This window comes from Sander vitreus, chromosome 2, assembly GCF_031162955.1.
Source record: "Sander vitreus isolate 19-12246 chromosome 2, sanVit1, whole genome shotgun sequence".
Taxonomy (NCBI): Eukaryota; Metazoa; Chordata; class Actinopteri; order Perciformes; family Percidae; genus Sander; species Sander vitreus.
In genome coordinates this window covers 15,410,705-15,436,847 of record NC_135856.1, presented here as the reverse complement: position 1 = coordinate 15,436,847, position 26,143 = coordinate 15,410,705, and the positions used below count along the sequence as shown (strand labels likewise).

The 26,143-nt window shown below is 41.0% G+C and overlaps 2 protein-coding genes across 9 annotated transcripts in view; both read left to right on the top strand.

Moving 5' to 3' along the window:
- LOC144536641 (myosin-9-like) overlaps window positions 1-15,318 on the top strand; it is a 31,708-nt gene extending 16,390 nt beyond the window's left edge. The window contains exons 17-43 of the mRNA XM_078279888.1: window positions 914-1,028; window positions 1,835-2,025; window positions 2,446-2,567; window positions 3,213-3,282; window positions 3,397-3,557; window positions 3,689-3,797; window positions 4,543-4,674; window positions 4,835-5,041; window positions 6,272-6,409; window positions 6,578-6,701; window positions 7,209-7,380; window positions 7,562-7,774; window positions 7,974-8,118; window positions 8,214-8,420; window positions 8,581-8,685; window positions 9,221-9,373; window positions 9,593-9,841; window positions 10,040-10,252; window positions 10,462-10,674; window positions 10,807-10,968; window positions 11,135-11,263; window positions 11,611-11,699; window positions 11,857-11,980; window positions 12,270-12,478; window positions 12,770-12,878; window positions 13,033-13,205; window positions 14,273-15,318. Of these exons, the coding sequence (XP_078136014.1) occupies window positions 914-1,028; window positions 1,835-2,025; window positions 2,446-2,567; window positions 3,213-3,282; window positions 3,397-3,557; window positions 3,689-3,797; window positions 4,543-4,674; window positions 4,835-5,041; window positions 6,272-6,409; window positions 6,578-6,701; window positions 7,209-7,380; window positions 7,562-7,774; window positions 7,974-8,118; window positions 8,214-8,420; window positions 8,581-8,685; window positions 9,221-9,373; window positions 9,593-9,841; window positions 10,040-10,252; window positions 10,462-10,674; window positions 10,807-10,968; window positions 11,135-11,263; window positions 11,611-11,699; window positions 11,857-11,980; window positions 12,270-12,478; window positions 12,770-12,878; window positions 13,033-13,205; window positions 14,273-14,378 (4,140 nt within the window). The 3' untranslated portion in view covers window positions 14,379-15,318. The remainder of the gene's footprint in view (window positions 1-913; window positions 1,029-1,834; window positions 2,026-2,445; window positions 2,568-3,212; window positions 3,283-3,396; window positions 3,558-3,688; window positions 3,798-4,542; window positions 4,675-4,834; window positions 5,042-6,271; window positions 6,410-6,577; window positions 6,702-7,208; window positions 7,381-7,561; window positions 7,775-7,973; window positions 8,119-8,213; window positions 8,421-8,580; window positions 8,686-9,220; window positions 9,374-9,592; window positions 9,842-10,039; window positions 10,253-10,461; window positions 10,675-10,806; window positions 10,969-11,134; window positions 11,264-11,610; window positions 11,700-11,856; window positions 11,981-12,269; window positions 12,479-12,769; window positions 12,879-13,032; window positions 13,206-14,272) is intronic.
- A 189-nt stretch (window positions 15,319-15,507) lies between these two features.
- LOC144536597 (mitochondrial glycine transporter B-like) lies at window positions 15,508-23,803 on the top strand. Of its 8 annotated transcripts, none has more exons than XM_078279833.1 (9): window positions 15,508-15,664; window positions 16,012-16,112; window positions 16,496-16,585; window positions 18,383-18,507; window positions 19,090-19,174; window positions 19,478-19,657; window positions 21,006-21,174; window positions 21,932-22,095; window positions 22,254-23,803. In XM_078279833.1, the coding sequence occupies exons 3-9, from the start codon at window positions 16,571-16,573 to the stop codon at window positions 22,374-22,376; spliced, it is 861 nt and encodes a 286-aa protein (XP_078135959.1). In that variant the 5' UTR covers window positions 15,508-15,664; window positions 16,012-16,112; window positions 16,496-16,570; the 3' UTR covers window positions 22,377-23,803. The 8 variants fall into 8 exon arrangements, with proteins under 8 accessions (XP_078135959.1, XP_078135984.1, XP_078136000.1 ...); XM_078279874.1 differs by lacking the exon at window positions 15,508-15,664 and adding an exon at window positions 17,490-17,576 and having other exon boundaries at window positions 15,687-16,112; XM_078279842.1 differs by lacking the exon at window positions 15,508-15,664 and adding an exon at window positions 15,691-15,909.
- Window positions 23,804-26,143: the final 2,340 nt, after the last annotated feature.

Below are 26,143 nucleotides of genomic sequence, written 5' to 3'. Positions count from 1 at the left end.
TTTTTTAATACAGTAATAGTATCAGCAAAGTGTAGTTAAAGTCACATCACTCATGCAGAATGGCCTCTGTATTATTATAGTGGATTATTATTGATGCATTAACATGAAGGTAGTATTTCAAAGTTGTAGTTGGTGGAGGGGGGACAAATATTAGCTGCTTTGTATACTGTTAGTTTGATATATAAGAAATCATATTTTCTTAACTGATATACTTTTATTTGAAGAATCAAAGAGTTAGTTTAACTAATAATTTACATCTGTCATAAATGTATACAACGAGTAAAAAGTATATTTTCTTCCTTAAATGTAGTGAAGTAGAAGTAAAAAGTAGCAGAAAATTTTACTTGAGTAAATGTACTTCGTTGCTTTCCACCTCTAGATGGCTGCAAAGTAACAACTAGTCCTCTGGCTCAATTCTGATTACACAAAGTTTGGCTTGAAGAGGAACTTCTTTGCTAATTACACTGTTTATAAATCTCATAAATACTTGCACTGTGCTTCAGAATAAAATGGGGCATTGAGTATCATTAACTTCAATGGGCTGTACATTGATATAGCAGCAAACAACTATTTGCTATGTAAAGATATAGTGGAGTAATGGTGTCCTGAGCAGAGAATGAAGTCCCAATCTCGGTGTGCTCTGTTGCAATCTGAGCTTCTCTGTTCTTTGTTTTGAAAGCCAGTCCGGCCCATGTGCATGTCAGTGTCTTGTGTGCTGGTATCAGACGCAGAGGGCCGTGACAAAGTGTCGCTATTTGGCGATTTGGAACGGTCTGTAAGAGCCGCGTGGAGTTAATCCGAGATCACCACTTTTTTCTGAATATTGAGTACAGCTCCTTTTTAAAGTAACAATGGTTTGGGTGTGACCTCAACTGCAGTTCTTCATTACAAATGTGGCTGTCCTCTGTTGCAGGTGGACTACAAAGCAGACGAGTGGCTGATGAAGAACATGGATCCTCTGAATGAGTGTGTGGCCACTTTGTTCAACCAGTCAACAGACAAATTTACTGCTGACTTGTGGAGAGACAGTAAGTGGTGTAACTGAATTGATCCAAAATCTCATAATGTTTACTGCTGTAAGTTACTGTTGGTACAAAAGGTATTAGAAATGCACCAGTTTAAAAAAATGACAAACATTTCAGGCAAAACTTGTGTGTGTGACATACATACAGTCATGTGAAAAAATTAGGACACCCATGCTAAAGTTGACTAAAAAGAGGAATAAAAAAAAAAATCATCTTTTGGAAATTGATCTTAATGCCTTAATTAATAAGAGGAAAAATCCAATCTTTAAGGACACCAAATTTGTGAATGAATAATGTAGCGTAAATAAATGTTTTTCCTCAAAATAATAATTAATAGTACACCCCTATGTTAAATTCCCATAGAGGCAGGCAGATTTTTATTTTTAAAGGCCAGTTATTTCATGGATCCAGGATACTATGCATCCTGATAAAGTTCCCTTGGCCTTTGGAATTAAAATAGCCCCACATCATCACATCCCCTTCACCATACCTAGAGATTGGCATGGGGTACTTTCCATAAAATCATCTCTCAATGCAAATCAAACCAGCTATTAGGCTAACTGAAATAAAATATAAATATATATATATATACACACACACACACACTGAAGTGAAGCAATAGTGGAAGAGTCACACAATGGCACATGCGGTTAGCTCCTTCTGGTGTTTTGTCAAAGGAGCTGATAGTTATTCGTTATCCACATGTAAAAGATGTGACAAACACGTTTCATTATGACAAATAATGATACATTTCCGTGTTATAAAACACACTGATAAAATTGCTTTCCACTTTCTCTGTGTCCTCACAGTGGACCATATTGTCGGCTTGGATAAGGTGGCAGGAATGGCGGACTCCATGCACGGTGCGTTCAAAACCCGTAAAGGTATGTTCCGCACTGTGGGCCAGCTGTACAAGGAGCAGCTGGGTAACCTCATGACCACACTCAGGAACACCAACCCGAACTTTGTCCGCTGCATCATCCCCAACCACGAGAAGAAGGTACAGAACAAAGGACGCAATCCTGGCACATTTAAATATAATGAACTACTAATGTGCACTGGCATGCTGGTGCCTGTATAAGACCCAACTTCAACTATAACAAAGAAGAAAAGAACGAGAGATTAATGAACTTTGAATGCTGGGGAATAAAAGTGTTCTGCTTTACTTAACGTGGGGATCCACCAGTAAAAGACAAATCTGACACATGGTGTATTAGACAGGAGATTAGACAAGTTGTATTTATACGGCCTAATATCATATAACGTATGACACCCTCTATCTTTTGATGCTTGATTCAGATATGAAAAAACTCCACAATAAAACATTTATAGACAATTGCTAGATTTTGAGTTGATGATAAATTATGGTAAAAAAGAAAGAAACACACAATGGTGCTTTATGTATTTGTTTCTTCTTCAGGCTGGTAAACTGGAGCCTCATCTGGTTCTGGACCAGCTGAGGTGTAATGGAGTCCTAGAGGGGATTCGCATCTGCAGACAGGGCTTTCCCAACCGCATCGTCTTCCAGGAGTTCAGACAGAGGTGACAAATAGCAAACTTATGAACTTCATTCTTTTTTTTCAATATGTCCCTTAATTTTAGAAAGTATAATACTAAGACTAATTCCGCAACATAATTCCCCTCCCCTCCCCCTACATATGTTCTCCCCTCTAAAGTAATCATCCTCCCACCAGAGCATTTTTAGACCAAACATGACCTTATTCTTTGCCTGAACTGGAGCATGTCCATGTTGCATCGTTTTGTAATCTTACTTCTGTTTTAGAGCAGAAGTGCGATTACTTTGCTTCATGTTGCCAGCTTTATTATCCTTGCGAAAAAGCTTTTTTTTTAGTTAAATAATTTTCCAGGCAAGAAAGTAACCGTTTAGATTCTCAATATGGTATCAGTTTATCCAAATAATGGCTATTTGGAAACCTACAGACGTTTTTGAAAAACAAATTGGACCATGAAAGAGATAATGTAAACACATAAGACTTACATCCTCAACAGTGAATGTGCCTATAATCCAATCTAAATTTATTTATAAAGCACGTTTAAAAACGGTTGACCAACGTGCTTTAAGTGTTGTACAACTACTAAAGCAAGTCATTACACAAAAGAAATGGCACATTTTAATTCCAAAAACAAATGTAAACTTGAGTAATTTAATTCTTGTCTGTCTGTCAGGTATGAAATCCTGACTCCAAATGCCATCCCAAAGGGCTTTATGGATGGCAAGCAAGCCTGCGTGCTCATGGTAAGAATAATTAATCAGTTTTAGAAGTAAGCAGTTCATCAAGAAGAAAAAAATGCTCATTGTTCTGCATATCAAGCTTTAGGACTTCATGTGTTCATGTCTTCTTCATGTCAGATCAAAGCTCTGGAGCTGGACTCAAACCTGTTCCGCATCGGTCAAAGTAAAGTGTTCTTTAGAGCTGGTGTCCTGGCCCACCTGGAGGAGGAGAGAGACATAAAGATAACTGATGTGATCATCAGCTTCCAGGCCTGGTGCAGAGGATATGTGGCCCGCAAGTAAGATTAGGATTAACCTATATTAACAAATATTTTTACTTTTTCTGCATATGAATAAATGTAACCTAACATGCACACGTCTAGACAAAATGGCAAATATGTTATTTACGTTGTTTTTGTTTTTACTTCAGAGCCTTTACTAAGAGACAGCAGCAGCTGACCGCCATGAAAGTAATCCAGAGGAACTGTGTTGCTTACCTCAAACTCAAGAACTGGCAGTGGTGGAGGCTTTTCACCAAGGTTGGAGGCAATGAAGTTGCTTTTTATCATTGTGTCACTAAAAGGTTTAGACAACCCAATAACAGGAAAGCAGTAGTTAAACCATGCTGTTTCCATGGTTACTATTATAACTATTAAAAATAAAATATATAAATAATGGTAGCCATATTAATACATGGCACCCTGTTTTTACTTGTATACGTATTTAAACATGCTGATAGTCCTGTTCTATATCACTTGCTCCGCAGACTTTTTATTTTTTTTTATTTCATAAATTATTCTTGGAATATTATGAATCTGGGATAAAGCTGAGCAGTGATTTCTGTGCTGTCAATCAAACCATGGATTACTTGGGTGGCAGCTAAATGGTGCTTCCTGCAAAATACAATAATACTAATCTTCAATATTTTATAAGAACTAAAGAGAGGTCCTTTTTTAATAAGCACATAAATAAGGAAACTATTGGAGACATGTTCAATTAGAGTTGCAAGTTCTCATTTTCGCTTCTCCATTCAAGTCTTTTTGACTACCTACCTTGATGTCATTTGAGAAATATTGACAACTATCGACTGTCTGTGGAACGCTCAACTTTTTATTGTACTGTAGCTGCTCTAATGGTAAATAAGAAAATGCAAAATAAATTAATTTGACTGAAGGATTTTTGCTCAGTCTTCACGGTTTCTCATGAGAGTGCCATTTCATCCACCCCAAGAAAGTCCAAATATCACTATCTGTTTTAATAAGTTAGGGTCAATTTTTATTTCAGGTAAAGCCTCTGCTGCAAGTGACTCGGCAGGAGGAGGACATGCTGGCCAGAGAAGAGGAGCTGGTCAAGGTGAAGGAGAGGCAACAGCTGGCTGAAGAGCAGCTCAAAGAATTTGAGTCCAAGCAGCAACAGGTAAAGTCTCCAAAATAACACTGGAGTAAGATTAAGCTAAAAAAAATCTGAAGTGGGTTAATTAATTTGTAGATCTGCATTAGGTCGTAAGTAGTCTTACTTCTGAATGATGCAGCTCGGAGATGTTATTATCCAGTCTTACTTTGACTCCCCACTGTAGCTGAACGCTGAGAAGTTGGCTCTTCAAGAGCAGCTCCAGGCAGAGACGGAGCTGTGTGCCGAGGCTGAGGAGATGAGATCCCGTCTGGCCACCAAGAAGCAGGAGCTGGAGGAGATCTTGCATGACCTGGAATCTCGCCTGGAGGAGGAAGAAGAGAGGGTCACTCAGATGCATACAGAGAAAAAAAAGATGCAGCAGAACATCACGGTCAGTTAAGTCCTGCGGGATACAGAATGTAACATGAGGAAAAACTTTTTTTGTTTTTAAATGCACTAGTACAGTGCCCGTTCAAAATGTGCCCGTTTGGAACGGGCCGATAGCTTGGCCTGTGGCATTGCTGCTTGTAGCTTTCTCTAGAACCATTGTAGGCCTACCCCAAAATGAACTTGTTCCAAAGGACCCCAAAGCAATTAATATGCAACCACACTGTATATCCTGCTACTGACTTAGTCTGTATCCAGAGGAAAATTGTACTACATTCACCTGACAGAGAACATTGCAGATTCAGATTTTATTAACAAAATATCTCAATTAAAATGTGGAGTAATCCCAGACATTTGCCTCATGGACTCCTGGCCACCCAATCTGGCCCGTTATGAGAGCCCCAAAAAAAACGCGTTAATTAACCGCCAGAACTGAACAGAGTAGCCTACAGAAACAAACTAATAAAGACGGGAGTGTGATTGTGTTGCTTGAGAGAGAAGGGGGGAGATAAGGTGGAAGGCAATGCAAATAAAGAGTTTTAGTTTAACAACATTTTACTGTCTTCTTTTTCGTCAACAATATTGTATGTAGACACTAGACAGTCAGCGTTTAATGACGGCGGTGCTGTCTTGTCATTATTATTGTTAACGAATTTAACACTTAAGCAGAGGTGTTCATTTCCAAACAGGCTAAGTGGCTTGACATTGAAGTATGGATTTGATTCGCGGGGTATTTTGCCGATAATAATGTTATTAGTGTTATAGCCTAAGTTAACGCCACACTTAAACAACCGGACCCAGGGTGAGTCTGCATGAGGAAGACTGCTCTCTTTGCCCATCAGCTCTGATACAAAGTTATGTTCTGTTGTGTGCTTAGAAGTGGTGAATTTCCAGCTCACAGCAACTCCTCTTAGCGAAATGCTCTGAGTGAATTTAAGTTGGGCTTTTATTGTGAAGAGGCAGCATCTTTCTCACCATTTTTTCCTCAACCTTTATTTTTCGGTCGTTTAGTTTAATTCACATTTTATTTATATCCAGTACTGTCCAAACTGTTCCAAATTCCAAACCCCAAGTGCATTGGGTACCCAGGAAACTAAGTGTGAAGTAGATCGGATGAACGGTTCATGGGATATTTCAAAGACACATACGTACGTATGTATGTATGTACGTTCCCCAATTTATTAGAGAGAACATAGCAAAAAAAAATTTTGTTTTGTTTTTTTTGTTCATCTAGGACCTGGAGCAGCAGCTGGACGAGGAGGAAGCAGCCAGACAGAAGCTCCAGATGGAAAAGGTCACGACGGACGCCAAGCTGAAGAAGCTAGAGGAGGACGTCATGGTGCTAGAAGACCAGAACAGCAAGCTCAACAAGGTCTCCTACAACTGTGTGTTAACTTAGCCAAGTGGATTTCAGTACTGATCATTATACAACCAATATTCCAGTCACCATGCAATGTATGAAGGACAAATGCAGCATAAATAAAACAAAACCATTACATCTAGGTTAACCATTAATTTTCTTTCTTTTTTTTAACCTCAGGAGAAGAAACAGTTTGAGGAGAGGATCTCCGAGTTCACCACCAACTTGGCTGAGGAGGAAGAGAAGTCCAAGAGCCTGCAGAAACTCAAGAATAAACATGAAGCCATGATCACAGATTTGGAGGGCAAGTATTTGTTGTTTCATAATTAATGTTGTCCTTTTTAACCTTACCATCACAATTCCTTTTTACTGAGCCAGGAAGGTGTCATGGAGAAGGAGGGGGGGAAAAAACCTAATTTGTGCATACGATTTAAATAAGTGCTCTTAATTTGACATTGTTTGCTAATTTTTGACAGAAGATTCGCACTCCCAGGCTTACTGATGATGTTCAGAAATAGGGATGTTTCTGAACATTATCGTGGGGGGGGCATGGATGCAGGTCACCTACATACAGCTAACTACTGTGTATTTTTCATCAAGGAGTGGCTTTGTTGCTTCTTTTTTTTTTGTTTGGGTGGTGTGAGAGACAGAGATGGAAATCCGATGTGTCACGCCAAAAACAATATTAAATCAAGAAAGCAAATTTTAATTGATGTGCAGCTCTGTGTCCAGATTTTTAAATCCTTTTACCTTTTGCAAATAATTACAAGGTAAGTAACGAATTTGGGTTTCTCGGCCTTCTCGTACACAGATCGTCTAAGAAAAGAGGAGAAAGTGCGTCAAGAGTTGGAGAAGAACCGTCGTAAACTTGAGGGAGACTCATCTGAACTCAATGACCAGATTGCAGACCTCCAGGCTCAGATCGCTGAGCTCCGAGCTCAGCTGGCTAAGAAGGAGGAGGAACTCCACGCTGCATTGGCCAGGTTTAAAAAAATAAAAAATATTTTAAAAACAACAAAAAAGATTGTGATTGCTGACCTATTGTCATAGTCTACCTAAAAGGATCAGTTTTAGCTTTAGATGCACTCGGTGTGAAGGTTATTTGAAGTGAGAACAAACCGAGTACCTGTATGTTGATCTCATCCCTTTTTATTTCACCTTCAGGATCGAGGAGGAGGCTGCAGCCAAGAACGCGGCCCAGAAGACGATCAGGGAGCTGGAGGCTCAGATCTCGGAGCTGCAGGAGGATCTAGAGCTGGAGAGGCAGGCACGTGCCAAGGCTGAGAAACACCGCAGGGACCTGGGAGAGGAGCTGGAGGCCCTCAAGACCGAGCTGGAGGACACTTTGGATTCCACCGCAGCACAGCAGGAGCTGAGGTAACAGTCAAACTTATGTAGTCTTGCTGCCAGAAGTGTGTTTTGTGGGGGGGGGTTGTGTGGAAAAAGTGTTAGATGGACAGGTTAAAGTGTTTATGTGGAAGGCTCTGAGAACACGATTTGCAAAGACAGTATACATTTCTCTTTTGTTCTTGTCATGTCTCGTTTGTTAATTTACTTCCTCATTCTGTCTCTCAAGGTCCAAGCGTGAGACGGAGGTCACCCAACTGAAGAAGAGTCTGGACGAAGAGGCCAAGATCCACGAGCAGCAGATGGCTGACATGAGACAAAAACACAACCAGGCATTCGAAGAGCTCAACGAACAGCTGGAACAGGCCAAGAGGGTAATGAACAGGGTGGTAGGAAGAGAAAAATGCTCAATGCTTAACAAGCATTTGAAGAACACCAGTAACATGCGTCATGTGTGCTGCTCCTGCAGAACAAGGTGTCGGTGGAGAAAACCAAGCAGGCCCTGGAGAGCGAGCTGAACGAGTTGCAGATAGAGATGAAGACTCTGACACAAGGCAAAGGGGACTCTGAACACCGTCGCAAGAAGGCCGAAGCCCAGGTTCAAGAACTGCAGGTCAAATATGCAGAAAGTGAACGACATCGGCAGGAGGTGGCTGACAAGATAGTCAAGATGCAGGTACAGTATGGTCAGTGATTTATAGGGTGGGGGACTGAGTGAACGGGAAGTAAAGGAGTTGGTGGTTGAAAGGAAGACAGTTTGTGGTGATATGTCTGGCGGAGTGGCTGATTGGTTTGTTTGATTGATTGTGTCCATTATTCATTTTCTTTCTATCTAGTCGGAGCTAGACAATGTGAACAGCCTCCTGAGTAAAGCAGAGGGCAAGAACATCAAATTCAGCAAAGACCTTTCTTCTACAGAGTCTCATTTGCAGGATGCACAGGTACAAACACAAATGCATACATGTTTGTCTAATGCACCCTTGTCTGTCTTCTAAACTCAAATAAAGCTGAAACAAGTACTTGATTGATTAATTGTTTTGAAAATTGTTTCGCCCTATATAGGCGTACGAGCAACACGGTATTTGCCACACAGCTCCCATGCATCGAACATCACACCTTTTTCTCAGTCAAACACAGAACACAGAAGTGATTCACGTTTGTAGATGCAGTTTGACTCACACTTTTCAAGGTTATCATTATCCCCAGTGTCAGTGTTATAACGTTCCTGATAATGATCACACTTGAACACTTTCTTAACTGTTAAATGTAATCCAGTGAGTGTTTCTGCACATTAATGGTGACATTGCAAATAGGACCTGTCGAGCTACTTCAGCATGAGTTTTCATAGTGCAAATGTCCAAATATGTTAACAAATATAGGCAAAAAAACAAAATACATGGAATAAAATCTGAGCAAAAAAGAAGTTTATAGCATGTTTTTCTGACGTTTTTTTTCTTTTCCTTTTCTTACCTCCAGGCATTGCTCCAAGAGGAGACCCGTCAGAAGCTCGCCCTCTCCAGCCGCCTGAGGCAGCTGGAGGATGAGCAGCACAACATGCGGGAGATGCTGGAGGAAGAGGAAGAGAACAAGAAGAACGTAGAGAAGCAGCTCACCACTCTGCAGACCCAGGTTGGTGCACGGTGTCAGGCTCTATCTGTGCACTGAAATTGTGCTGTATTCTCAGATCTTTATCATTCAAGAGAGTTGCCTTTTAAAAAGGGACGTTAGATCAGTAATAGAGAAAAAGGACTACCATAGCCTTGACTCATTCATTATGAGTCCACAATGTCCCCCAACTTGCACACATTCAATTCTCACCTATTCCCCTCTCTTTTCTTCGGTCTTCAGCTGGCAGACATAAAAAAGAAGCTGGAACAGGAGGCCTCGTCCCTGGAGGGGGCAGAGGAGGGGCGCAAGCGAATCCAGAGGGAATTTGACAGTGTGATGCAGCAGCTGGAGGAGAAGACTGCAGCCTATGACAAACTGGACAAGACAAAAATCCGTTTACAGCAGGAGCTGGATGACCTCATCAGGGACCAGGATAACCTGAGGCAGACTGTCTCCAACCTGGAGAAGAAGCAAAAGAAGTTTGACCAGGTATCATGTCAACAGTTTATTTTGTGCACAGAACAAAGATGATATTAGAATGAACAAAGATGATTTCCTCAAACAATCTTCGATGCACTGTTCATTTCACCACAAAAAGTCCCCTTAATTAAGCGGCATTTGGTCTTAAACATTTTTTTGTGTGATGTAGACCCCTAACTGCCTCTCCTGGTCTCTTGATTTCCCTAGATGCTGGCCGAAGAGAAAACAATTTCTACTAAGTACGCAGAGGAGCGTGACAAGGCCGAGGCTGAGGCCAGGGAGAAGGAAACGCGAGCACTGACACTGGCCCGCGAGTTGGAGACCATGTCAGACCTTAAAAACGAGTTGGACCGGGCCAATAAGCTGCTCAAAGCGGAGATGGAAGGCTTGGTCTCGTCCAAGGATGATGTTGGCAAGAGTGTAAGAAAAAAGGGCTGGGATGAGAGAACTGAGTCTGGATTAGGTCAGACATTGGTTTAGCTAAAAGTGTCAACATTTCATTTGTTTATCAAAGCAATAAAGATTGCATTATTTCTCTTAGCAGTTAAAATGAGAGAAGATTGTTGTAATCATTGGCAGCATTGACCCTCTTCACTGTCACACTGAATGTGTAACCTCCTTGTCTGCAGGTTCATGAGCTGGAGAGGTCAAAGCGTGCCATGGAGCAGCAGCTGGAGGAGATGAGAGTTCAGCTGGAGGAGCTGGAGGATGAGCTGCAGGCCACGGAGGACGCCAAACTGCGTCTGGAGGTCAACATGCAGGCCATGAAGGCCCAGTTTGACCGAGACCTGCAGGCCAGAGATGAGCAGGGAGAGGAGAAGAGGAAACAGCTGGTTAAACAGGTATCCTAAGTTGAAGTTTTCCACAAAGCATTGCACAGTTTTAGGTTCAATTATTGCATACAGTCGCTTGCAAGAATGAATTATAGTTTGACTAAATCGCAAATGAAGTAAAGATATTTTGCTCTACTTCAGGTGCGTGAGATGGAGGTTGAGCTGGAAGATGAACGTAGGCAGCGTTCTCAGGCTCTCTCGTCCAAGAAGAAACTGGAGATGGACCTGGGAGAGCTTGGACTCCAGATCGATGCTGCCAACAAGGGCCGTGATGAAGCCCTTAAACAGCTGAAAAAAATCCAGGTAAAATAGTCCTCCATGCTCACTCACTCACTCACTCATTAGTAATTAAAACAAAAAAAATGAGCATCATGACTTCCAAATTATTTGACAGTTCTTATAATACTAAGTCTAAAATCGTTGGAAAAATACTTACTGCAGCACTGTTGTCTGCGTGTCTACTGTCCAGTCCCTAATGAAAGAGCAGATGAAAGAGCTGGACGATCTGCGTTTGTCCAGAGACGAAGTTATCAACGGGGCCAAGGAGACCGAGAAGAAGCTCAAGGCCATGGAGGCAGACGCCCTACACATCCAGGAGGTATGAAAGTAATTAAGGACAACTAACAACTCAAAATGGCTGGACAATTTCTTAGACTCAACTAGATATTACTGTATAGATTAGGTATGTTACATAGAATATTATAGGATGGTAATTGTACAAAAAATAATATCTAATAAACCATCTGTACAACTGTGTTTGCTTATGACACTGACATACGTAATTCAGCACAATGGATTTCACTGGAATACCATTGTTTTAACATTTTTTTTGTTAGGACCATGTCCACTGAATGTAATTAAATTAGCTCAAATTGCTACATTGTTTCTATGTCTTTTGAAATACTTTGAAATACTTCATATAGTTATGTCTTCTGCTTCCTCCAGGATCTGGCCACTGCAGAGAGATTTAAGAGACAGGCTCAGAGTGAGAGAGACGAGCTCCAGGAACAGATTAGCAGCAACAACACGAAAAAGTATGCACCAAAAGATAGTATTCCAGTAAATTAACTTAAGATGCACCCATTAATATAGATACATGTGCAACCAAATGCAATCCACAGCAACAAAGGAAATCTACAAGTTTGTCTCCAACATTAACTGTCGCGCCTCTCCCTAACTCGTTGTTTTCAGTTCTCAGCTGGCAGATGAGAAGAGGAGGCTGGAGGCTCGTATCACCCAGCTGGAGGAGGAGCTGGAGGAAGAGCATCTTAACACTGAGATGGTCAATGATCGACTGAAGAGAATGGCACTGCAGGTACAGACACACAGCATCTCCGATATGTTGATCATAGCAGCTGATGATTTTATCTTTTTGTTTGATGTAGGAGGAAACGTTTAGTGTTCAGCGGGAAGAAAGAAATGAGTTTACATTTTTGGCATCAGTAATGACATCACGGTTGAATAGATAAAAAAATTGATAAAATCGTTGGAAAAATACTTTTCAGTTAATGTCAGGTGGACTCTGAGGGTTGCAGTGAAGAAAAAAGGAACACAGGGTGACTGAAGTCTTTAACAATGCCTCTCCGCTGTATGTTTCTGACTAGACGGAGCAGCTGACCACAGAGGTGGCTGCAGAGCGCAGCAGCTCCCAGCGGCTGGAGGGGGCTCGTTCCCAGCTGGATCGCCAGAACAAGGAGATGAAACTGAAGCTGCAGGAGCTCGAGGGGGCCATCAAGTCAAAGTATAAATTCTCCATCACCTCCCTGGAGGCCAAGATAGCTCAGCTGGAAGAACAGCTCGACCTAGAGTCAAAGTGAGTGGTTTACCGACCAACTCCAATAGTTATCAAGGAAAACCAAAACAGTTTTTCTGTGTCATGAACACTCCATTTCTTCTTTACCACCATTAATTGTAGCTATAATTGTTTAACAAGAGATTATTTTCTTCATTTGTTTGGTGTTACAAATCCCTAGATCCAAAAAAGTTTCAGTAATTGTTTCTTTATTCCTGTTTCAGTACAGACATATGTCTAGTGAGTTAATCAATAAAGCCCTGAGACTGTGTTGCGTTTCCTCACTGAATTTGCTTTTCCTACTCACTTCAGGGAGCGCCAACAGGCCTGTAGGTTGAACAAGCGAACAGAGAAGAAGCTAAAAGAGGTGATGCTACAGGTTGATGACGAGAGGCGCAACACAGAGCAATTCAAAGACCAGGTAAACTTCAGCACTAATCTCCTTTTTTACTTTTTCCAGATTATTAAAGGGAAGCAAGAGGAATCTTGTTGTGTAGTTTGTTGTGTTAGTTTTTTTGCCACTTGTACCTCTATTGGTGCTCTCCACACTAAGTGAACTCTCTCTCTCTCTGCAGGTGGAGAAGACGAACACCCGAATGCGTCAGTTAAAGCGTCAGCTAGAGGAGGCAGAGGAGGAGGTGACGCGAGCCAACGCCTACCGTAGAAAGCTGCAGAGGGAGCTGGATGATGCCGCTGAGTCAGCAGACCTTATGAACCGTGAAGTCAGCACTCTGAAGAGCAAGCTCAGGTAGAGGCTTTCAACATTTGTGTACCCAAAGGGCCTTCCTCTGAGTGCGTAATACTTTTCATGTCAAAGTTGAAAAAGGATCAGTTTTACACATGGAGATCGGTTGACTTGTCATGACTGTAAAACTCAGTCTTCTGTGGATAACGTTGGAGCTCTGTCAAGTCTGAGAAAATAACCTGAGTAGGAATGCTAATTTTTTTATCTTTGACCCAGAACTGACCCTCCATTAACGGATCATTAACCATAAACCAAGCAGGCAACTGAGTCCCAGTTCACCTGCCCGGGAAGCTCGGACATACTTTCTGCATTCAGCATCCGCAGACCACTGTGTACTTGTACCACCGGTTGCGCAGCCATGATGTTGCGTGCATTGTCGTGGACACATTCAGCCACTTTCCTAGTCCGTGCAACCGGTACAAGTCCTGTCTCCACCGCACCGAGTTTAGCTGCAAGGTTGTCAGCCGGGTGTCTGCCTGGCATACTCAGTGCGTGTAGTGTGTTTAGGACGGCCGATTTAACCCGCTAGTCCTCATCGATATAGTGGCATGTGTCACGTAGCTGGCCATTGTGAGCTCCTTTCAGCAGTCGGTCGTTAACAGCTTAAAACCGACTTGCTAGTGCAAAGATTGTACTAGCAAATTAAGAAAGATTGTATAGCCTTATTTCTTTTACAATGCAACAAACTTTTGTAATTACTTAAAAAAACTGTTTATTGTTTTAATGGATAGTATTAATTAGTCAAAACTCTTATTGTCAGTTAACGATTAATCATTAACATCCCTAAACCGGAGTGATGTAAGCAGGGTTCTCATGCATGGAAAGCCTGCAATGCATGCTGGGCATATGAATTTAAAAAATAAAAAAAAACGTAGGCAGGGAAGGTCTATCGAAAAAACAACAGCTGTGTGAAGTCTGATTTGCTGAATTTGCATATTTGTTTAGGCTTCAATTTTTTTATTATACTCTTCATTTTTAGTCTTTAATATATATTCATTAATACTGTGTGTCTCATGTTTTATACTTGTGTGCAGCACCTGGCTGTGTTTAAACCATTGTTTGTTTTAAAGACGGGACATGCCTTTCAATGTAACGCGTACCATGAATCGCTCTGGCCTGGACAGCGATGAGGATGTGGATGTGAAGACTGAGGCACCTGAGCCTGCAGCTGAGTGAACGGAGGAGAGCCAAGAGGAAATAAAACAATGACCACAGTCAACATGCAGATATAGTGTAAAAAAAAAAAAAATTTAAAAAAAATTTAAAAAAAGCCATGCAAGCTATTAAGTAAGACTTTTTCTGAGAGGTTTTAGCCTTGTTTCCCTTGACATTCATCTTATAGCCTTATCATTACTTTCCATAAAATACATTTATATTTTTTGGCCAAAGAATCATCTTCGTCTCAGTGAATGTGAGTGGTGTTTTTCTATGGCTTTACATTTTTCTTGGTCTATTTTTCTACTTATTAGGTATATCATATCATAAAATATTGCGCTTGTTACAAGCCATTGCAATTTTATTTGTGCTTGAGGTTTATTACTGTACCATTCTTGGGAAAACCACTGGACATTTTATGCTTGCTTCACACAAACAGTCTTTTTGGGAGTTTTGATGCAGTTACAAGCTGTGGTTCATATTTGCTAGTGTCAGTATAAATCTGTACTGTATGCTTTTCCTCTCACTGTCATCCTTTTAATGTTATTACCTCAACCAATTTTGCACAATGCCAACACAGACAAAACAGACACAAGAATGGAAATTGTTCAGTTCATCATAGATGGTGTAGTCGAAATGCAGTAATATTGGTGAAAATGTTGGTACAAATTTTGTACCATCTATGATAGCTTGGTTGATGTTTAATTGTTTACTGGTTTTCATAATTATTGATTGTTGGTGGTGGGTCATCATGTAGTTGCTCTCACTGTACTATGGTATATGCTTTGCACAGCTTAGGTGGTTTCTATTAGCACATCCTCTGAATGTTTTCATGCATATTTTAGATGATTAGTATGATACCTTAACACTGTATTGTCAGACAAAATGCTGCCAACATTTTAAGGCTAATCTATATTTTATCAAATGCCTTTAATGCAATAAATTGAAATTATCAAATGCATTTGACTTCCTTGTGTCTTGTGTGTTACTTCATGTTAAGTTGTTGGTTTAAAGGATGGGTAGATATTTTTTTTCGAGTGTGTCTTCAAACAACACTCGCATAATACACTGAATAACTGGTTGAAAGATACATTTTTATACCTACAAACGGAACAACAGCGACACCCTTAGGTCACTGCATTGAATCACATCGTCACCCTGGCTTGTTTTCCAAAACATTCTAACTAAAACTGCAGAATGTAAACTCCATATTATACATATGTGTGTGCCTTATAATGCAGATCTCGCACACGAACACAATTTTCATCACTGACTAAACCAACCAATGCACCCTGTGGAATGTTGTGGTAAGTTAGCTACTTTGTAAGTGTGTAGCAGTGAGATGATGGGTGTTGACACTGGAGGTGAACTTTGCTAGCCAGATGCTAACAGTCGCAGCAGCACAGCAAGTCGCGATTACGCCAGTCACTGTTGTATAAGAGTTATTACTGCAGTTAAAAATGTTCTAAGAAAAACATCTTTTGGGACACGACCCACGTCGGGACACTAACAGCAGAAGAGAGCCAGACTAAAGTTAAATAACTTAACGAGAGTGAGTTAACTAACGTTAGCTAGCTGACGGGCATTGCCAGAAAGTTCTGTATTCATCCCGGCAATATCAGTGTCTAAAGTTACTACCATTATTTCTCTTAAGAAACGTTCACAGATCGTCACAGTAAATACTAAACATGGTGTTCCTGAAGCTGGCACGTGTGACTATCACCTTCATCACTCCTTAACGCACTTCAAAGGCAGGTAAGAGATGCTGGCATGCTAAGTCTAGCTAGCTAGTCAAGTAGTGTTAAGTTAACGTTATCTGGCCGAGTGAAGCTCATAGCTAGATAGCTATCTATGTCGAAGCTTTGGCGATCTTTTTTTTAAAACAAACTGGCTGTCATAGCTGGCAGGTTTTACGGCGTTTGCCTTCAAAGTAACGTTAGCGGAATGTGTCGCTGTATCTGACTTGGAAGTAACCTGTCCTCCTGAGAGGCTGATGTCATACTAACGTTACCCGCTACCTACTCTGACAACTAGCTAGCTAATTAGCTAAACTAGCTTGCTGCTACAGGCTTCATAGAGACTTTGCAAACGACCTTATTGTTTTGAAATGTTACTCATGGCTGCCATCTGATTTTTAGTAACGTTGGCTAAAATTAACCAGCTTCAAGACGGCAACACCAGGGGAGAAACTGGACTCCGCATCCAGGTCAAAGATGGAGTTCACATCGGTGAGTGCACCTGTAGGCTACTGCCTCTGTTTATTGTGGTCATCATACAGCCAGTGTAGGCTACTCCGTCTGTCAGTTAGAGCAGTATTTTGGTATTTATATCTATCGTGTTTCTCAAATAGGTGTACTTTGAGTACTGCAGGGGGTACGTGAGATTTAGTTAATTACAAAAATATCAATCATGCATTACAATTCCTAAAATAATCATACACTATAATCATGAGTCAATCTAGTGATTCTAAACATTTGAAATGTAGCATTTATATTACATATTTTAACATTCTGCTATTCTGTTACGCAGTTACACATTTTCACCGTTAACCATTTGATTGTCCAACTAAGTTACTAGTGGTTGATTAATGATTGAAAATGGCTCAGCAGTTACAACTACATGTCGGCAAATACTGATAGAAAATCCTCTGTTACAGTGTGTGTGTGTGTGTGTGTGTGTGTGTGTGTGAGATTTTATTTCATGATATCTATATATATTAAGATAAATTGTTGAGAGTTGCCTATCCAGAACAACATGACTTATCTTCCCGCCCATTGTAATGAGAAAGCCATGTGCTTTATTTTGAAATGGCTGCTGTAGATTTAGTGAAAGTGCCTGAAACCACCTAACACACACTCACACACACACAGCCACTTCATGACTCATGCTGTTTGACAAAGATGCAATTTAGCAGTGAGCTTTGCAGAGGGGGGGAATACAGATGTGTAAGTGTGTCTCTGAAAGATAATATAGGAGCCCATAGAAAAACGCAGGCTGGATTAAGCTTCTTATTTGGCTGTAAAACAGGGGAGGGAGCACAAGAAGCAGCACAACGCCATTGGGGGGGAGACAGATGGGGGTGTGAGTAAGGTTTGTAAGAGAGATGGACGTTTATTTTATAATATGTAATAGCAGCATCACAGAGAGAGGGAGGTGAAAGAGGGCAAAATGCAGGAAAAACAGGATTCTCCGAGCCGAGCCCCAGGCAGGAAGGTAGGAGTGTGTGTTTGTGCGTAATGTGTGCATTAAAGTGGCACGTATGTGTATATATATGTATGTATGTATGTATGTAGAAGCTACATATGGTATGTATTGAATTTTGTGTGTACTGCAGACAGCTTATGTATGGTGCAGACATTTTATTTTGTATTTGTTGCTATAAATGTGGTTATTACCTTATTATAAGCATTTTCTTTTCTGTTTTTACATGTTTTTTCTGTGTAACTGTTCAAATGCAGCTACATTTAGTGTCTGTCCATGTTTAATTCTACCCAACAGTCTGTGTGTGTGTGTGTGTGTGTGTGTGTGTGTGTGTGTGTGTGTGTTTGCGTGTGTGTGTTTGTGCGTGTGTGGACTGTCTCTGCACATCTCCATCATCTTCACTCTGTGGGAACCTGGCCTCTGCTCTGAGCTACAGGCTTGTTTTTTGTAACGGAAATGTCATACAAACATATTTATGTTAAAATGTAAGTCCTTTATATGTATATAAGATAATGTTCATTACTTGGTGACACATTTCTGTCGTGTCAGGATTTGTTAATGCAGATATTTGTTTGGATAATATCTTCCTGCCCTTTTCGAGAGAATCTGTGGCATTCAACAAGAGGTGATCAATGCCGAGAAAGATGTTGAATGGTACATTTCCACATTATGCTTTTTACACTGTGACTAATCCCTTCTCCTTCTCTCCTGGTCTACTCTCTGTCTGCCATTTCTTTCTCTCGTCACTTCTCTCCCTTATGTCCTCCTCTCTTTGCCATTCCCCCATCCTCTCTTTCTTTCCATCCCTCTGTCCTCATCCTCAGGCTCATCCAGCTCTCAAAGCCTTTTTGTGTGGCTCTCTCAGCGGCACCTGCTCTACACTACTCTTCCAGCCTCTGGATCTGGTCAAGACACGGCTGCAGACCCTACAGAACAATGCCAAACTGGGGTGTGTGTGTGTGTTCATACACATCTCATGTGTATGAACATGGAAAGACACCCACTACACATTTTGCCTCCAAACGCCATTAGACGCATGTACATGCATGTCCCCCTTTCTTTTGCTCTGCTTTTGTTTTTTCTCTCTCAGACTTACCGAGTTACTCACACACACAACATGCTCTCCAGACACAAAACAACACATACATACACAGCATGGCAGGACACAATTTGCAAGCAGTGCCAGCCTGAATCTGCTGTTATGACCCATATAGGGCAATTAGTCACACCAGCACTATGTAATCATACTGTCAGGCTGCTAGGTTACAATTGCCCCCAACTGAAAACAGGACCAGGAGATGGTAACGGCTAAAAGTGGAATTTCATTTTAAACAACAATCCACAGGTGGAGGAGGCCTTAGTACCAATTTCCAGCAGATACTTTCTGTATTTAATTATTGTTCTACGGTTTATTGTTCACACTATGAAAATCCAAACTGGTTATCTTTTGTCTGTCTTTGAGTGTCTTTGTTTTGTTACATTTTTGCACCTTCGAATGTGTCTGTGACCATTACTAAATTTCATCCTGCAGTGCACCAAAGGTGGGGATGTTCAACGTTTTAATCAACGTTATCAGGACAGAGAATTTCTTCAGTCTGTGGAAGGGAGTGTCACCAGTGAGTTAGTGAACCTGTTTATCTTTTTCAACATTTACAAGAGTTCCTGCAGTTATTTTGCCTGTTGTTGCACGTATGTATGTAGTCAGTAGTCCGTGAGGGTGTTTGTTCTCCAGCACCAATCCACGTACAGTCTTTCTGTCTTTCAGCTGACATAAGCATTACCTCTCTGTCTAGCTCTAAGAACCAGACAGACACTCTGTTTTGTTTGGTTGGTGTTGTCTTTTTAGCTAAAGCCGCCTTTAACACCATCACATTAAGCAAACATGAGAAAGGTTTAAGACTTCCGTTTCTCTTTGGCAGTCATTTGTGCGCTGCATCCCTGGGGTGGGCATCTACTTCAGCACCTTCTACTCCCTAAAGCAGCATTACTTCCTAGAGCGGGCACCCAACGCTGGCGAGGCTGTTCTGCTTGGAGCGGGTGCCAGAACTGTGGCTGGCGTCTGCATGCTGCCATTCACAGTCATCAAGACACGCTTCGAGGTGAGCAGCAGTTTCTTTACATACTGAGAGACATCAGAGCCAGAAGTTGTGTTAGACTTTCTCGCTGCCGTCATTTTGTAAATATTCTGTCATAATTAATCATTAATAAATATTTTTTTAATGATAAGACATATTTCATTTATGATTGACATGATTTAATTTTACATTAGCTGCTGCTGTCTAATAAACATTATCAGTATAACTTGCTTGTCCTTCATCCTCCACCGCATCAATCCCTCTTTTTTTTCACCTAGTTTGTTATCGCTATCACAATTATTGAGCTTTTTAAAGACTCTTTGGACACTCAGCTGCCGTGACATTTTACAGTTTGATGGCTAAAGCCAGCTTGACAGTTATGGTAGATCGCCCTCAGTATTCTCATCTGTCAAAATGACAAACAGCCTTCAGATTTTTCCGTCGTTGTCAATGACAGAAAATATTTGGTTAACGCGACCTCTGCTCAGAGCCCATATGACCTGAGATGTGCTATATGATTTGTGGACGTTACTACTTTTCTGATCATCTCAATTAAACTTGATCTCACAGTCAAGTTTAATTGGCGTTTTTGAATTGTTAACTGGGCAGTTTACAATGCAAGACAGTTGTTAATGTATGATTGCATTTAGGCAATGATTTGTCTTTGTAATCTGTTTTTGACCTGTTTCGGGTATTTTGGTTTGAGACACTTTTTTTCTGCTGAGATTTAATCCTGGAATAAAAGGCCTTTAGCAGACAGATGTTTGAAATAGGCGACAAAAATCTAAAAGTATTGAACCAACAAAAGTATTTTATGAACACTCAAGCGACAGGAAAGAAGCTAGAAGCTACTTTTTGTGTTGGAGGAGTCTAGTAATACTTGTGTATGGAGTCTTCCTTTAATAAATAATAAAGACCTAGAAAAAAAGTACAGTTTTCATTAAAAAAAATTTAAAATTACATCCGGTAAGATGTCGCTATTTTTCTGGTTATGACACAGAAATATGACTTTCCCATTCTTAATCCTCTTCTCAATTTTGCTATTGATTTATGATATTCAACAAAAAGTGAGAATGTCCCTTAATGATATGTCCACCTTCATCATATTCATTAATCAGGTGTTCTGCTTAGTTATAGCACTCATTGACTGACATGACACTGCATAGCTGAGCATAACAAATATGGTGACCAATGAATGAACCATGAAGTATCTGTGAGACATTGTACCCAATGAATGACCATAACACCTAGGATCCATAAATGAATTACCAAATTCCACAACTCATAGTCCACAGCGGCCATCTGTATCACTGCTGTAAAGCAACGGTGTAAATAAACCATATTCCTTTTCCATGTTCATATGTTGTTTTAGAGTGGCTGCTACAACTATGTGAGTGTGGCAGGGGCTCTGAGGAGTGTGTATGAGACGGAGGGAATCAGGGCCCTGTTCTCAGGGCTGACTGCCACGCTGCTCCGAGACGCTCCGTTCTCCGGCATCTACGTCATGTTCTACAGCCAGGCCAAGAAGGCGATGTCTCAAGGTGAGAGCCACACGGCATCAGCAAATTAAAATGGAGGTCATTAAAATGTGAACCAATGTTTTCTATAGACGCTATGAGCAGCAGGAAAATCAGTTAAGTGTTTAATGAAAGGTTTAGTGCTTTTTGAATATTTGGCCTCCAAAGGTGGCTTTTACCTGCTTGTACTGTATGCCTTAAACCTAAAGGTTTTTTTGATGCCCCCAGATGGCCAACAACATAAAGTGCATTTTCATCCACCTGTTTTTATGTACTAAATGCCAAAAAGGCTTAGCTGAGGTGAAAAAGTTGGTATATCGATTAAAAACTAAATGCTTAAAACTAAATCATAATGTACATGAACTTAAATGGCACTCGTCACTGGAGAGACGAAAAATTGTGGCAGATGAAAACATCAGATCTGTGGGGATCGACATGAAGACAGGAACATTTCTCAAATACATTAAAATAAATTCAATATTGTGTTGTGTTTTTCACACAGTTTTCTATTATTTGAGATTTGACTGGAGCCATCTCATCGCGCCCTGTTTATCTGAATGTGCCCAACTCCTAATATTTGCATAGCAGTAGTGGATGGGCACGCACATTATTTTGCATTTTCTTTTGCCAGTTTTTCTGAAAATTGTGTGGATATTTGTGCTAAATTTGGATAGAAACTGCTGTTTGTATTTCTTTCAATGAGTACAACAACAAAGAGCTCCACTCTTTATTGAAACATGTTCTTCTACTTTCTCCTGATCCCTGGTTTCTCTTCTCTCAGAGGTAACTTCGTCGCCCTATGCTCCGCTGGTGAACTTTAGCTGTGGGGTGGTGGCAGGTGTCATGGCGTCGCTGGCCACACAGCCAGCGGACGTCGTGAAGACCCATATTCAAATCAGCCCATCCCACTGGAGCACGAGAGATGCTGTCCGCTACATCTACATGGTGTGTGCTCATTTAATCACAGCTGTCAGTTTTTCTCTTGCTGCATGCGCATGCCATTTTCAGGGAGAAGCAGCTCATTCTTGCTGGCTAGGTTGTAGCATGGCAACTACATCAGTAACATTTCATTCAGAACTTTCCTGCTCTGTCCTCTCCCCCAGGAGCATGGCATGGGCGGGTTTTTCCGTGGGGCTGTACCCAGGTCTCTGAGACGCACTCTGATGGCTGCCATGGCTTGGACTGTCTACGAACAGCTGATGGCAAGAATGGGCCTCAAATCCTGAAGAGCATCAGGGTTGAACCACAATAATGAAATATGAGGGTATTAGGATGTACATTTTCTTCTCACTGAAAGCCCCATGAAAGAAGAAAAGGGAGCCGAGGAGCTGTGAACCAACACTACCAAGATTTTGAGAAGAGGAACCAGGTGTGTGTGTGTGTGTGTGTGTGTGTGTGTGTGTGTTATTTTGCCTGTTGTTGCATGTATGTAGTCCGTAATCCGTGAGGGTGTTTGTTCTCCAGCACCAATCCACGTACTGTCTTTCAGCTTACATAAGCATTACCACCCTTTGTTTTGTTGGTGTTGTCTTTTTAACTGAAGCCGCCTTTAACACCATCACATTAAGCAAATATGAGAAAGGTTTAACACTTCCGTGTGTGTGTGTGTGTGTGTGTGTGTGTGTGTGAGATATTTAAATGTTTATGAAAATGTGCCAGTTTGTGTCTGTAAGTCTGAAGTGACACTCCCTGCGGTGAAGTGAACTTACTCCTCCTGTGACTATTTATCTTTGGACACCCTGAGGTCTGGCTGCCGAGGGTCTGTGACTGTGCTGGGCAGCATTGTTGCCTTTGACATGGAGTTTCAAAATGCTGTCAATACAAACGGGACTCTCAGCAAGCTGGTGTTCCGTACATCTGCTGAGGTAACCAAAAGCAAAGCACTGCAGAGAGAGGAGCTCTGGCTTCCGCCATATTTACAAAACTTGCCTAAGATTGAGCAATGCTTCTTACTTGCCAATAACAAGCATACTTTATCTGCTTCTATATCTAATTTGTTTCAGGCTCAGACAATCACAAGTACTCACACAGCTGCATTATGGGAAGAAAGTCCAAAGAAAGCCTTTGTTGCCACTGTGATGCATTTTGTGACTCAGCATAGTGAAACCAGATGTGCTTTTTAAAGAAGTAATGAAGGTCTGTCACATCTGGGTTTAAAAATATTCAGACCTGTAATATCATTTCAGTCAGTTTATAGGTTTTGTAATTGAAATGCTTAATTCTTATTTTTTAGGATAAAAACAGCAATGCAATTTGCAATTCCTGTGTTTAATTTAACACTTTCGTATAATTAGTTTTTTTCCCTACACATTAAAGGTATTATATGCAGGATTGCCCTAAAAACACAATGTATAGACCAATATAAAAGTAATCCCTATCAATAACGACCCACAAGAAGTGTGTGGCGATGTCGGCCCCATATTCTTCTTATTTTGCTGTGTTCGAGATGAATCTGGGCATCAACTATAGTCTTTGGGCCCCAGGTGGGTGTGTAACACCCAGCCAATGACATTCACATGTCATTGTGATCGCTGTCCCTGTGTGCTTGTGCTGCGTCTGTTCGACAGACACAGACACACATGCAGCGACAGGATGAAGCTCTGCATTTAAATACATTCAGGCAATGCAAATGCAGCACCTTCCTGCAGAGTCTCTCTCTCTCTCTCTCTCTCTCTCTCTCTCTCTCTCTGGCTAATTACTCTGTGTGATTACGAACACCAATCCATAAATCCTGCATAATGTACCTTTAAGTAAATATTTTAATGACTGGGTGTATTTGCAATCTTTGGATTTTGTTGTCAATCACCTCCTGTGAGCATATTTTCAGAACATTAAGCTTGCAAGTGAAGCATTGCTTAATCATTGTGCCACTGTGTTTATAAAAGTTATACAGAATCCTTATCAGCGCTGGACGGATGTAAATATTAACATTTTATTCCACAAATTTAGAATTATTGGTTGTAACAAATGAAGGCTGTATTTTTATGTTCATTGTTCAATCTGCCCATAGCTATAAATGTTATTTATTAGTGATATGAAAAAGAGATGATATACGTAAATTGAGTGAGGAAAGTGTTTATAGAAATAATGCCAAATAGAAGATCTCATTAATGGAGGAGATTGAAAGACTGAACAAAAAGGATCATTACACACCCAAAGTGTAAACACACGGAAGAATTTTGAAAGTTGTGACAGCAAGGTCACTAATGTCCAGTGTGATGTAACAGAGAAGGTGGTGTAGCAAAAAGAGATGTTTAATGACAAGAGTTGATTTCAGTGTTTGCTGTGTAACACAAACTGTATCTAAATGTGCCGTGATTCACATATGGAGGTTTGACCTCGTTGATTATCTCCATTGATTCTCTGTTGTGACTATTTTGTTTACGGTCATTGTTATTGTTCGTAGATATTTGGTCTGTGCATGTGTTTGCTCAGACAGACGCCGTGCCTGCCGGGTTTTAATGTCAATAAATCTTCCTGTTTTTTAAAAATGATTTTGACTTTTTTTCTGTATTGGAAATTAAGAAGTGGACTATGCTTTATTGTTGATTTATTGAAGTTACATTTGCATGTTGCAACTAAACATTGTAAGAGAGCCATGAGATATGACTGTTGCACAGCCAAAACCAGCCATTACAACCACCAATTTTAATTACATTTGGACTAAGCACTTTCAAACTAAATCTAAAATGTTACCTCCAGCAAGAGTGAGCTGTTGAAAACTTTCATAACATGAATGAGATTTAATAGCAGATAAAGTTGAGTTTGTCCTCACAGTTCCAGTTCTCCCACAGTCCCTCTTTGGTTAAAGCTCCACAGCGGTTCCGTATTGGACGCTGGTGGTCTTGATCTCCTCCTTTGGGCCAGGCCTCATACTCCAGAGGGTCACTGTTCAGCGGTCCTCCAGGTAACGCAGGCCGATCCACACCCGCTCAGTGATGCCAACTTTTTGGATCTTGCTCAGGGCCAGAAGGTGCTCGGACTCAGAGGCCAGGCTTGTGGCTCTGTTTGCAGTACCGCATCGCCTGCTCCCAGCACCTCTTGTACTCCACCACGATCAGGTTGAAACAGAGGAAGGGCAGATGCAGAGATGAGCTGGCATCGTGCCATCCATTCCAATTACAGTTGTGCCAACAAACACAAGCAACCCTCTCATTCACAATGTAATTTGGTTGGGTCGCAGCCCAAGATATATTTGTTGCATTACCTCCTGACCATCTCCACTGTGTTGCCTCGATGTGGAGACCGATCCACAAGGGGCCTTTAACATTAATTGTTGCATTTTTCAGTCTCTCTTCAACTAACAGTTTAGTGCTGGGGGACAGATCAGTGTCTGTCTGCAGTGCTGTTGAGCCTCAGGCCATGTGTAGGCATTTGGCACATAAACATGCTTTCCATACTGCCCTGACACACTTACAATGAAGAGCATTTTCCAAAACAAGTTTACAGATAATTGTAGAGATGAGAACAAAGAGTTCAAGGTGAAGCGTTTCAGATTTCTGTTGCCTCTTCATTGAAGTCAGTGAATGCCTACTGCTTGTTTTCATACATGTGAGATTATGCAAAATTAAATCTGGCGTGTCCTGAAAGCCTAGTTGTTAAGAGACAGACCATGTGTTTGCAACATCCTTGGTTTAATTCTTTGATGCTTGTTAACCCCCTCTCGCCCAATGTTTCCTGTTAGGAACAAATTAAATACCCCAAAAAAATGCAAAAGTAAAATTGGATGATGGACCAGACAGATGCACTGTGTGTCAAATGTTTTACAAAGTGACACAATGGCCCAGCTCCATATAACTGGAAATATAGTTGTCTAACTGAAGAGGACCCGTCCATACAATGTTCAGTAGAGGCCACACAAAGGCTGTAGCCGTGCTTGACTGCCAGAAGTAAAATATAGAATGACAGTGGTTTGCAATTCATCATCTGAAGTTAGTAAAGCCTCCTCCCATTTTCATAGAACGTTTTGCAACATGATTTGTGAAACTATGGA

What these genes read in the sequence shown, in the direction of transcription:
- LOC144536597 (XM_078279818.1), top strand. Translation starts at nt 18,191, where the DNA reads ATGCCGAGAAAGATGTTGAATGGTACATTTCCACATTATGCTTTTTAC. An exon ending in CAGAACAATGCCAAACTGGG is followed by an intron (nt 18,508 to 19,089) that starts GTGTGTGTGTGT and finishes TTCATCCTGCAG; the next exon opens with TGCACCAAAGGTGGGGATGT. An exon ending in TGTGGAAGGGAGTGTCACCA is followed by an intron (nt 19,175 to 19,477) that starts GTGAGTTAGTGA and finishes TCTCTTTGGCAG; the next exon opens with TCATTTGTGCGCTGCATCCC.